General features: G+C 41.3%; 1 protein-coding gene across 6 annotated transcripts; it reads left to right on the top strand.

Annotated features, from left to right (window-relative positions):
* Positions 1-1788: 1788 nt before the first annotated feature.
* LOC110503835 (arfaptin-2) lies at positions 1789-10765 on the top strand. 6 transcript variants are annotated; one of them, XM_021582387.3, is made up of 11 exons: positions 1909-2169; positions 2634-2735; positions 2950-2982; positions 3593-3701; positions 4169-4264; positions 5444-5545; positions 6079-6194; positions 6464-6685; positions 6942-7099; positions 9049-9223; positions 9301-10765. In XM_021582387.3, exons 2-11 carry the CDS (start codon positions 2643-2645, stop codon positions 9454-9456), a joined length of 1260 nt encoding a protein of 419 aa, XP_021438062.1. In that variant the 5' UTR covers positions 1909-2169; positions 2634-2642; the 3' UTR covers positions 9457-10765. The 6 variants fall into 6 exon arrangements, with proteins under 6 accessions (XP_021438063.1, XP_021438064.1, XP_021438062.1 ...); XM_021582388.3 differs by lacking the exon at positions 2950-2982 and having other exon boundaries at positions 1789-2169; XM_021582389.3 differs by lacking the exon at positions 4169-4264 and having other exon boundaries at positions 1799-2169.
* Positions 10766-12608: the final 1843 nt, after the last annotated feature.

The following is a 12608-nucleotide window of genomic DNA, read 5'->3' as shown; positions in this document are numbered from 1 at the left end:
GTCCAGTGTGACTTAGCTGGTAGAGCATGGCACTTACAGTGCCAATTCCCGGACTGTGAGATCAATTCTAGCTGGGGACACACTTAAGAAAATATATGCTAGTTAAACTGTAATTTGCTTTGCATAAAAATTATTCAGATTCTTATACATTTGCAAACTTGGTTGTTCATTTTAATGTCACCTCCATGTACCTTTCCAGGTTGAGCTACAGTAGCCAGAGGCTTCGTCAAACCTTTATGCTTCTTCTGTTCACATCTGTAAACTTCATGACCTAGAACCTCCAACAGTAGGGTATTCCAAAGATGGTTCTGTGGCTATGCTCCAGTCATGTAAACCTCACATCTGTGACTGTATCAGATTTACAAATACACGTTTCCACTGTATTCCCCGTGCATACAGTGACACCCTCTGGCAAAGTTTGGTATCACATCACTACATTATTTATTTTAATTTTATTTAACTAGTCTTGTCAGTTAAGAACAAATTCTTATTTACAATGACACCTGCCAAACCCTAACCTGGATGACGCTGAGCCAATTGTGCGCCGCCCTATGGAACTCCCAATCACAGCCTCTAACACTGAGATGCAGTGCCTTAGACCCTGCACCACTATATATATATATATATATATATATATATATATTTATATATATATATATATATATATATATATATATACATATCTCTATCAGAATGAGACATCATTGAGTTCAAGTATTGACAAGAACATAAAAGACAAACAAAACAAACACAGAAACATTAGTTATGACAGCATAAGATAAGGTGACAATTACACTTAATCCAAAAATAATTTGTTATAATATTGGACTGTAAACAAGCTTGTCTTATTATTTAGTCAGACTCAAGGAAAAACATAAAGTCTATCAAAAACACTAACGCAGAGGGTTGATTTAAAAAAAGTTTGTTTTGTGGATCTAAGATTACCAACCAACCAAAATCATGACATTAGTTATACATTTCAAAGAGTTCAGAGTACTGTCAAAAAGGTTATAACATCATGAATTATCAATAGTGTGACCAGTTTGACTTAGTATGTACTCCTTCATATCTCTCCAAAATCGAATATTGTATAAACAACTGTAAAATAAATGTGTCAGCGTTCCAGGTCCATCATTGCAGAAGGTACACTTGTAGTCAATGTCTGTAAACCTTGTTGGAGGGGTACATACTTGAAAGAATCTTTAGGTGCACCTCTCAGATCTTATTAGAAATACAACATTTAAAGGCACAAAGCCTTTCACGATTGATAGTTGTGAATTCCAAAAGGATTTCCCTCCTGGTGTGATCTTTCCTCTGCTATAAAAAATATTATCTTATGTGTTTATTTGTACATTTGAGACTATTGATATCAATATCATTAATAAATAGACTAGGTTCTATTCTAAGTGTATCTTGAAAACACATATGACAGTCGCAGAGTGGTAACATTAACATTTTGATCAATTAAGTGGCAGTTTGGTTATGTTGTAATTACAAGACAACAAAAATAGTAAACGCCCAATTTTCTTAAAAAAATAAAGATCCATAAAGATTATGGAGATTCTATGCATTTTTTCAACCACTTAATCAAAATCAAATAACTCAAAACCAGTGGAGACTGCTTAAGGCAGGATGGCTCATAATAAAGACTGGACGGCGCAAATGAAATGGCATCAAACACATAGAAACCATGTGTTTGATACCATTCCACTGATTGCGTCCAGCCATTACCACGAGCCCGTCCTCCCCACAATTAAGTTGCCACCAACGTCATGTGCTCAAAACCTCCTTCTGCCCTAGTTGCAGAGACCACTTCCTTTTAAAGTGGTGATGTTTGTTTGGTTTGTGTGGAAAAAACAATCCAAATCACTAAATGGTGGAGGGGAGGAGGGGTTGATGTCGTCAACTGTTCGACGTGGCGACTTGACGTAACATTACGTGTAGAGCTAAATGGGGGAGGGACTGGGCTTTAGGGATTTTATCTGCATACTGTGCTCGGTTCTACCCGGGGATGCTAACGGAATCACGACTACAATCATGCGTTCATCAACAGACGAAAAATAAACATTGTAACGGTGTTATTCCGTTTATAATAGTAATATTTTATGAAATACCGTGCAGAATAAGCAGCAACATTTGACATTTTGGGAGACTGGACCTACACAGCAGGTAACGTTAGCTAGCTAGCAGATCACGCTAACTCACTGAGATCATCATTTTCTGCAGCACCACCAGCTTAGCCAGCTGGCTAGGGCTACTAGGTTGGAGCTAGCTAGCTAGGTGTCGTGTTGCTGGGACTAGCAAAATAACTAGATACAACACGAATAATGATCACGAATAGCTAGCTATTTTGAAATGTGTTGTATTGTGAAATGTGATGGCTTGTTGAGAGAGAGCAGGTTATCGCTGCATTAAGCTCTAACGTTACCGGTGGACACTGCATTTGTACATGTCACAGCTGGCTAGGCTTGATATTATGCTGAATTAGGCATGTTCTACCCGTATTTACATTGCAAACATTCCTATCATTAATGTGAAAAGCTCAGTGTGTGTGAGATGATCGTGCTCTCTCACCCCCATCTCTCTCTCCATCTCCCATTTCTCTGTCTCTCTCCCAACGCACTCTCCTGCAGACCACCACCATGGCAGACAGTTTTATGGGCAAGGCAGCTACCATGGAGATTCCTATCAACAGCAATGGAGAGACCCTGGCCGAGGATGACAGTTTGGAGCAGGTGGGTCATATGGTTATGTCCCAAATAGCGCCATATTCTCTATATAGTGCACTACTTTTGACCATGTCCCATTGGGCTATGGGAATAGGGTGCCATTTGGGATGCAGTCACGACGTACAGTATTTATATGTATACTGTGTGTGGTGACCACTCATTACGTCAACTATTTGTTTGTGTATTTTATTGTACTGTATTATGTCTCACTTCTGTGCAGGCTGCAAAGATTCAGTGGACCTTAGATGAGAAGGTAGGGATATGCAGTAGAAGGGATGAGAGAGAGTGTGTCACGTCATTGTAGGAGAACTAGATTTAGATGTAGTGTACACGTTAACATAGAAGACTTTCAGACTAACCACAATTAACCTTTATCAACCATTTTCATGTGTGTGAGTGTCTGTGTACAACAAAGATTAGGCCCATATGGAAGGTCTTCGTCAGGTTGACAAACTCTACAGGATCATTATGCATTAGTCAGTCCCTTCAGGATTCAGACATTTTTTTTGGGGTGCAAAATCATAAATTCCCAACATATTATGGAGGGCTTGCAAATTTGACCAATCACTGCACTATTTCAGCATAAAACATTAACATCAACGCATTCTCGTATAAAGCTGACCCATCATTGCAGTACAAAAAAAGGGCTCGTAATTTCAACCAATCACCGCACATTTACCACATATGGTTCAATCAAGCCACACGTCAACAAACGTTTTCCTTGCCAGGCGCAATTTCGCAAAACAAAATTACTGCACATTGCCACGCAAAATGTCAGAATTGGAATCTCTGCTAAATCCGTGAGGGACTGATTTAGAGTTAGTCTATATCTATTCCATTGATGTGTTGTTGCTTCACCTTAGGACTTGCAGCAGGTGATGGTGTCTGGTCCCAACCTGAATGAGACCAGTGTCGTGTCTGGAGGCTACGGAGGACCTGCAGGGGGCATCATACCCACCTCCTCCATCAAAGGTACACACAGCTCTACTGCTCTCACTTGTTCACTAGCTCCAATAAAGGTACAGACAGCTTTCTCTAGCGCTGCCAACTGCTGTCACTGCAGTGGAACGTCCTCTTAATTATTACGGAACGTCCACTTAATTATGTCCACTTAGTCCTTATTGAATCAATGAATAGCCTAGTCCCTTTAGCAAGGCCTGCTTGGTTTGTTAGCATTAAGAATGGTGAAGACTACATCTTCAACTGCCCCAATGGGGTTTGTCCTGGTGGAATTCAATTATTATTATTATTTTTTAAATCAGGGCCTTGCCAGGAGCATGCTGTTCTGCATCAGTGACTATTTTGACTTAACCTTCTTTCTGTTCTTTCAGGAGTCTATGAGTAGCAAACAGAGGCTCTCTACTGTATTGGCTATTTTGATTTTGAGATCTACATCCTACTCTAGTTGACTGACTATCTTAACCAACCCTATCCACCAGGCCCTGCTATCCGCTTCAACCCTCAGTATGTGGACAGGAGAAGCCCCCCTGCCCCTAACTGTGCCCCTGTCCCTGGAGCCCAATCTCAGCCCACAGGTGGCTTTGCACCTCTCAGCCACCTTCCACATAACTGTATACTTCCCTCTTTAAAGGTAGACTCAGCGAAAATGATGTTGCCACGAGCAGCACCACAGATACTGAGATGAGCAAGATGCAAGACTTCGCTCTCACACAGTCATTACTGATCAATTCATTTCTACATTTATAATTAGTAGGTTATCTATTTTAACAAACCTTTCTTATTTTTCTTGTTATGTATTGTATATTGTTTTTCATTCAAGCCCTTGGGCTTCCAACCACACCTGCACACAAATGATTTGTTTTATCTGTAATGTTGTCTATCACTTTTTTATTTATTTTTTATAAATGTTGACAGTGTGGTAACCTGGGCACAAAGAACACCGGCGAAGTTGAGCCTCGAAATTGACCCACTATATTGTTTACTGTCTGCATCTACATCATATTTCTGAGTCTACCTTTAACAGTTTTTTTGCCCCCCTCTTATTTTCTTCACCTGTTTACACTCTCAAGGGTGTTTTCATTAGTTACTCTTTAATTCTGTTGGAGAATGAGCCTTGCCTGTAGCCTGGGTTCCTGTTCAACCCCAGACACAGTTGATGTCCCTCTCTTCGACAACACTGTGTACCTCTACAGATGTCACGGGGAAGAGGGGCATGCTGCTCTACTGTCCAATGCATACTGAATGCATGTCGGTGGATGTTAACAAAAAAGCTAGCTATGTTTACTAACCTGACTGACTTCATCGCAGAGCTGTTTGATTTACTATGTTATGTTTGTGTGAATGTTTCTAATGATGACAACTTAATCCCAAATGGCACCATATTCCCTACATAGCGCACTACTTTTCACCAGAGCCTTATGGCTCCCCCATAGGGAATAGTGTGCCATTTTGGACGTATCCTATGTATGCAAATGTAACATGAAGCGGTTAACTAATGGAATGTTGCGGTTCATTAACTCACCACATGACATGTGCATCATTTCATACATTACTACTACTTATGTTGTGAATATTTTCATATTGTTTTCCGTCTGTGTTTTCATTCTGTTGTTTTTTTCGACATGGAAAACCTGCATGACTCACTATCACCATCCTCTCACCCTTTAAACACGTTCACCAACCTTCATCTACTCTCTCCATCTCATATATCACATATCCTCACATGTCCCCATCCTCCCCCATGTCCATTCCAGACCTGCGAATGAAGTCCAGGGGACTTGGTGTAGGTCTGGTCTCCAGCCAGTCAGCAGACAGAATGATAACCAACCAGAACCAGACCGGCCAGACATTCACAGGTACCACTGGAATAGGGTTGAACATTTCCAGGTTTCCCAGAAATCCTGGTCAGAAGATTTCTGGAATTGGAAGGTAATTCCAGAATTACTATAAGCAGTAAATCCAGAATTCTGAAACCAGGGTTTCTGGGAATCGTGGGCATTTTATCTGGCAATTATACTGGAACTTTGCAGCCCTACACTGTACCCATACAGCACAAGTGTCCTTTACCCCACTTCACTCTGTTCACTCATTCATTTCATTCGCTGTCCTCTCAACCGATCACTCAATCACTGTCATACTATTTGCCTCAAAGACAAGGAGGAATATTTCAGGTGTTCGCTTTGAGGAGTAGTGATGAGGAGAGTGCCCAACTAAGCACTGATCAGCCTCTGTGTAATCTGTGTATCAAAGCACTACTGAATGAAGCTGGTTTTGTGACAAGAGTTCATAGTAAATGAGATGGACAGACTTTATCAACTAGGTCTCAGCAACTAACCACTTTAAGGAATCCTCTGAGAGTGAGCAGGTTATTTATTATCCTTTGTGTCAGGATCGGGGATGCACCACAGTAACAGCAACCAGAACATGTCAGTGGAGGAGGCTAACCGTGGTGTGGCTGTGGAGAAACTAGACAGCGTTAAGAAGTGGGGCATCAACACCTACAAGGTACAGAACGGAACCTGTCTCCTGGGGAAAATGTGTTGAAACCATACTTCACTGAATCTTCACTGTGTTCTATGGGTCGATTGCAACTGCACTGGTATGATCATTTGTCTTCATACAAGACTGGGAATAATTTCCTCCTTGGAAACCAAGTAACTATTCGGTTCTATTCTGAACACATCTCTCCATGTCATCTTTATCCCATCATATATTCTCATCTCCTCTTCTGTTATCTCCTTTGTCCTGATCACATCTCTCCCTCTCTACCCAAGTGTACCAAGCAGATGTTCTCGGAGCGGTTCGGCCGTGGTTCTCGGACGGTGGACCTGGAGCTGGAGGCCCAGATAGATGTGCTCAGGGACACCAAGAGGAAGTACGAGTCTGTCCTGAGACTGACCAGCGCCCTGACCAGCCACTTCTACAACATGGTCCAGACCCAGCAGGCCTTGGGGGACACCTTCGCAGACCTCAGCCAGAAATCACCTGAACTTCGGGTAACTTATAACCCCTGAATTTGAACCCTTAACCCGTAGACCTCAGCCCAGCCAGAAATCAGCTACAGGTGGCACACTGTGTGAAATTGGCCCCCTAAAATGTTGCCTGAAAATCCAGGGTGTAATTATTGGTTGGAAACCAAGCCTATCGGTTTCAGTTTGGAATCAAGGCTACCTTATTGAATTGTAATCAATCCATAAATACCTCATGTGGAGGAAAAGTCGGTATATAAAACACAAGTGTTTGTGTTCACAGGATGAGTTTGGCTACAATGCGGAGACCCAGAAGTTGTTGTGTAGGAATGGGGAGGCTCTGCTTGGTGCCATCAACTTTTTTGTGTCCAGCATCAATACACTGGTCAACAAGACCATGGAGGACACACTGATGACCATCAAACTGTACGAGGCTGCAAGGTAATAATAAAGATGGGAGGGTTAGAAAGGGCAGGGCCTGGAGATACTATAGTAGTTACCTTTTTATAACGCAATAGTTTCAAATTATAATGCGGTTTAGAGTCTATATCTATGATTGCCAGAGACATAAAATAGAGTATGTTTGTCTACATGCCATTTTTCTGTGTGTCAGGCTGGAGTTTGTTCCATGCAGACCTGGCAGAGGTGAACCTGTGTTTGAGGGTTCAAGGGTGTTTTATTGACTTGGGTGGTATACCGGTATATTTGGAAAAAGCCACAGGATGGTTTTTCAATACTGTCAACTATTTCTTTGAAGTTTTTCAATAGATTTTAATATTTCAAGCTACATTTTAGGTTAATACCTGCAGTCAACTTGTGCAATATGTTAGGAGATGAAGCAGATTGTGTTCTTCATTTTACCTTTCAACTTATTTTACATTACTTATTTTATTATTATATATTTTTCACCTTTATTTTATTTTTTACCCCCTTTTTCTCCACAATTCCGTGGTATCCAATTGTTAGTAGCTACTATCTTGACTCATCGCTACAACTCCCGTACGGGCTCGGGAGAGACGAGTTACACAACCCAACCAAGCCGCACTGCTTCTTAACACAGCACCATCCAACCCGGAAGCCAGCCGCACCAATGTGTCGGAGGAAACACCGTGCACCTGGCAACCTTGGTTAGCGCGCACTGCGCCTGGCCTGCCACAGGAGTCGCTGGTGAGCGATGAGACAAGGATATCCCTACCGGCCTAACCCGGACGATGCTAGGCCAATTGTGCGTCACCCCACGGACCTCCCGGTTGCGACAGAGCCTGGGCGCGAACCCAGAGTCTCTGGTGGCACAGCCCTTAACCACTACGCCACCCGGGAGGCCCCTTTTCACCTTTATTTAACCAGGTAGGCCAGTTGAGAACAAGTTCTCATTTACAATTGCGACCTGGCCAAGATAAAGCAAAGCAGTGCAACAAAAACAGAGTTACACATGGGTTAAACAAACGTACAGTAAGGTAATACAATAGAACAGTCTGTATACAGTGTGTGCAGATGTAGTAAGGAGGTAAGGCAATAAATAGGCCATAGTGGCGACGTAATTACAATTTAGCAATTAACACGAGTGATAGATGTGCAGATGAGGATGTGAGATACTGGCGTACGAAAGAGCAGAAAAACAAATATGGGGATGAGGTAGGTAGTTGGTTGGATGGGCTATTTACAGATGGGCTGTGTACAGCTGCAGCGATCGGAACTTACATACTGTAGTTCCCCAGAACAGTTCATTCAGTCACGTGTTTGTTTGTAAATAGCACAATGGGAGACAGCGGGGGCTGGGGAGTTCATATAGTTCTGTATCTATCGGGGAGTCTCTGTTGTGCGGTGCACACGAGGTGATGAAGTTGTATGCAATTCACTACTAAATGTTTGCCATCAGATATCTTATCGGCTTTCTGCCGTATTTGAGAAGACAACTCATCCAGAGCTCTTTATCTGTACACCTGTTCCCTGTGCTTCCTACTAGCGTTCTTCTCCCCTCTGCTTTGTGTACACTTGCTGCTCTTCCTTGAGTAAAGCATGCATTACTTTGTTTAGTTGCACAATTTCTCTCATTCACTTTTGCTTGTAAATGTCCACACTCACTGAAAATTACATTTGGTAGCTACTAGCTATGCTTGTATAACTTTATTAGCTGGATTTGCCTGTCTTTGCAATTGAGTTTGTTTATTCTCGCTCGTTAGCATTTAGCTAACAGTGTCTGTGATTGTTATTACGTGTGCTAATTTTGTTAGCATTCTGGTACTAGACCCCCAATTGGCTTTAATTGCGTTTTTTGCGCCGCCATAAATCCCGGGATAGCAGTAGAACGAACAGTATGACGTATGAAAATCTGGATACCTCCCAAGCCTATTTTTTTTATGCTGCCTCTCCTCCCCTCTCTCTTCCAGGCTGGAGTTTGATGCGTACAGGGCCGACCTGGAGGAGTTGAGTCTAGGTCCTCGTGATGCTGCCACCATGGTGCGTATAGAGGTGTCCCAGCAGCAGTACCAGGTGCAGAGAGACAAGTACGAACGGCTGCGCTCAGATGTAACCATCAAACTCAAATTCCTGGAAGAGAACAAGGTGGGTTAGTTAGTTATTTGTAAAGTTGGGTGGTTAGTTAATTTACAATAATGCTACATCTCTCTCTCACCGTGTAGGTGAAGGTGATGCACAAGCAGCTGCTGCTCTTCCATAATGCTATCTCAGCCTACTTCGCTGGGAACCAGCAGCAGTTGGAACAGACACTGAGACAGTTCAACGTCAAGTTAAAGCCCCCAGGGTCAGACAAGCCCTCCTGGCTGGAGGAGAGCTAGAGTGATTAGCTCCCAGTCCTCTGGGCCTGTATCAAGCATCTCAGAGTATGAATACTGATCCAAGAACAGTTTTGCCTTTTAGATCATAATGAATCAGATTATATGGACAGGCAGGACTTGATCTTAGATCAGCACTCCTACTCTGAGATGCTTGATATGTACGGCCCCAGGTCTCAGTCAGGTCTCTGGTATATATGGGACACACAGATGGAGAGATACACTGGGCTTTCAAGAAACGAGGACTGGATAGATGGATGAACAGATATATGAAATCTACACAAACTGTATATAAGAACCAGAGATGGGACAAGTAGAGACTAGTGATGATGATACTAAGGGGAAAAGAACGCTTATCTAGTTTCATTTAGTTTTGACAATTTGTTTGAATGTCGATTTGTTGTGTTATTTATTCACAACAGAGCCTCATGATATTGTTGCTGTGTAGCGTAACTTTTAATTCATCTTACTTTGAGAAATTATTCCAAGCTTATACTTTGCACATAAATGTAATCATTCTTTTCAAACTGTTTTCACTCTTTTGTAAAGTGTTATGCAGTAAAGCTTCCAGAGGTCGTCATTTGAAAGGTCAGTAAACTGTTTACATATGTAGAGGATATTAAGAATCTGGACCGGTTACATTGTTTGCACCAGATGAAGATTAGAGTTAGATTTATGAAAGCGAAGGGAGAAACCTACAGTCTGGGGTACTATTGATGACAGAAATTATGGGTTAAAGGGGCAATCCTTGATTTGTAAAACAAGCAGTCAAGTATCAATGGCTATATATCATGAATTTAAGTCAAAAAATAGATTTGTACCAATTCCAGATTGCCCCTTTTTCTATTAATGATTTTGAGTACAGGAAGTACGACTTTTTCATTTACAATAGATAATCTCCCTCTGATTAATCCTACAGATAATGTTATTACACATGTTTATTATGTTATGTCTTTATAACATATAATCAAATAGAGTTAATATATGTTTATAAAAATACCTCTACTAATTCCATTCAGATGTATATGTTCTTGAGTTTTTCTTCAGTTTTTTTTCTCCCATTTCTACATCAATGTTGTCTCCATTTTAAAACATATGGACCTGGTGTACAGTGTATGAAATGATGGTGGTTTATAGTATATGGTTTGATGTTTCCATACAGACTTGATATTTCCCCACAAAAGCTGTACAGTAATAACACTCGTCCATCTGCTGTCCACTGAGTATATTGTAGTCATCACCTGTATAAGTACTGTACCATATTGTGTTCACACATTTACATGGCAATACAATCCAAAACATGGCTGAAAAATGACTGGTACTTCCATCTGTGATTGTCTTCTTTACTGTTAATCAGGAAACTCCTCTGCGTCCCAAATGGCCCCTTTTTATCTGTTTGAGTTGTGCACTATATTGGGAATAGGCCGTTTGACTCAACCCTGCTATCGGTGTTAAGTATAGATCAAGCTGAGTTGTATCTGGTGAAGTCAGTGGTAGCTATCTGGTCTATTAAAAAGCTTGTGAAGTTATAGGATGTCTTTCATCGGCCTGTTGACAAACCTATTGTATCTATTCCACCAGGTAAATGAGGACGATAGGCAATATTTGAGACACACAATCTGTATCTGATTGAAACTGGCCTTTTTTATTGAGATAAATCAATATTCGAAATGTAAATTACTTTTTCATTGCTAGGATCACACCATCCTACAGCTATTAATACAAAAATGTGTAGTTTGTTCATTATAATCCTGATCAATGTAAATGGGGCGGCAGGTAGCCTAGTGGTTAGTGTTGGACTAGTAACTGGAAGGTTGCAAGATCGAATCCCCGAGCTGACAAGGTAAAAATCTATTGATCTGCCCCTGAACAAGGCAGTTAACCTACTGTTCTTAGGTCTTCATTGAAAATAAGAATTTGTTCTTCACTGACTAGCCTAGTTAAATAAATGTGATTCAGGAATATTTTCATTAGGGAACAAAAGTTTGGAGTTTGTTCAATTCTTTGTCTGCTTGAACTGTGCTGTATCTTATCTCTCTGACCTATCAGTTTGACAGTGGATCGAGGGGTCTCAATGGTTTATTCCAAATGGCGCCATATTCCCTACATAGAGCACTACTCTTGACCAGTAAAAAGTAGTACACTAACAGGGAATCGGGTGCAATTTGGGATGTGCGCCATGTTTAATCACAGGGTATTGCTATTTAATCATGCCATACATGTCAACAACATGATCAGTGATGTGATGAATTCCAGTGTCCTGATGTTTAAGTGTTTCATCTAAAAAGTCTAGGGCATCTGAAATGTAGTATCCCAAAGGATGGTCAGGCCTTGAACCGCTGAATGTGTTTAGTTGAAGATACAGAAAGTGTCATATAAAACAAAGTAACAAATATATATTTACTCTGCAAAAATGGAAATTAGGTTTTTGTCAGACAACGACGATATGGTAATGTAGCATAATCGATCAGATGTTTTTACGCTCTCAAAATATTTTTGTTGGAACATTCTGAAAGTTCTGTGGCAGTTGTTCCACCATTGAAATGAATGAGGACAACAAGGTTTATACAGTAGTTTATGAAATAGCCTATGAATGGTAGCAAAAAGCTGTGTTGAAGCAATCTAAATAGAGTCAGACTGCACATGTCAACGTTGGCTTGGTGTTTGTAGCATAAACAGTTCAAGAGCTGTGGCGGATCCAACATCGAAGGTTGAATGACTGTAGGAATTTGTGGTGGTGGTGGTTTGGGGTCTGTTAGCGGGAGTACAAGGCTTTGTTAGGGTGTTTGAAGCTTTTGGAGGTAGAAATAAATGATATACTGTGATGCTTAGGTGGATACGGTGAAGACCGGTTCAGCAGCTCAGGTAGATTGTATGGACAAAAACAAATGTTTGTATTTGCATTACCAGTTTCACAGCTCCAGGCAAGAACACACTCTAGCCCAGGTATGGAAATCGCATTAGCCGGGTTCCTCAACTCCACGATGTACAAGTACAATGGAGTTGAGTGGCGATGACAGTGGGAGGACTGCACCTCCAACTGCATCGAGTTGCTGTCAATCGATACTTGTAAAAATGTCCATTCTTCAATGCCAAGGGAGCCATTATTTAGTTAACGGAGAAGGAGCAGCCTGTCATTGCACAGCAGATGTTTT

The sequence above is a fragment of the Oncorhynchus mykiss genome, chromosome 24 (assembly GCF_057628025.1).
Source record: "Oncorhynchus mykiss isolate SJ-2025 chromosome 24, ASM5762802v1, whole genome shotgun sequence".
NCBI lineage: Eukaryota > Metazoa > Chordata > Actinopteri > Salmoniformes > Salmonidae > Oncorhynchus > Oncorhynchus mykiss.
Note: the sequence above shows the minus strand (reverse complement) of the source record. Positions and strands in the feature narration are given on the sequence as shown.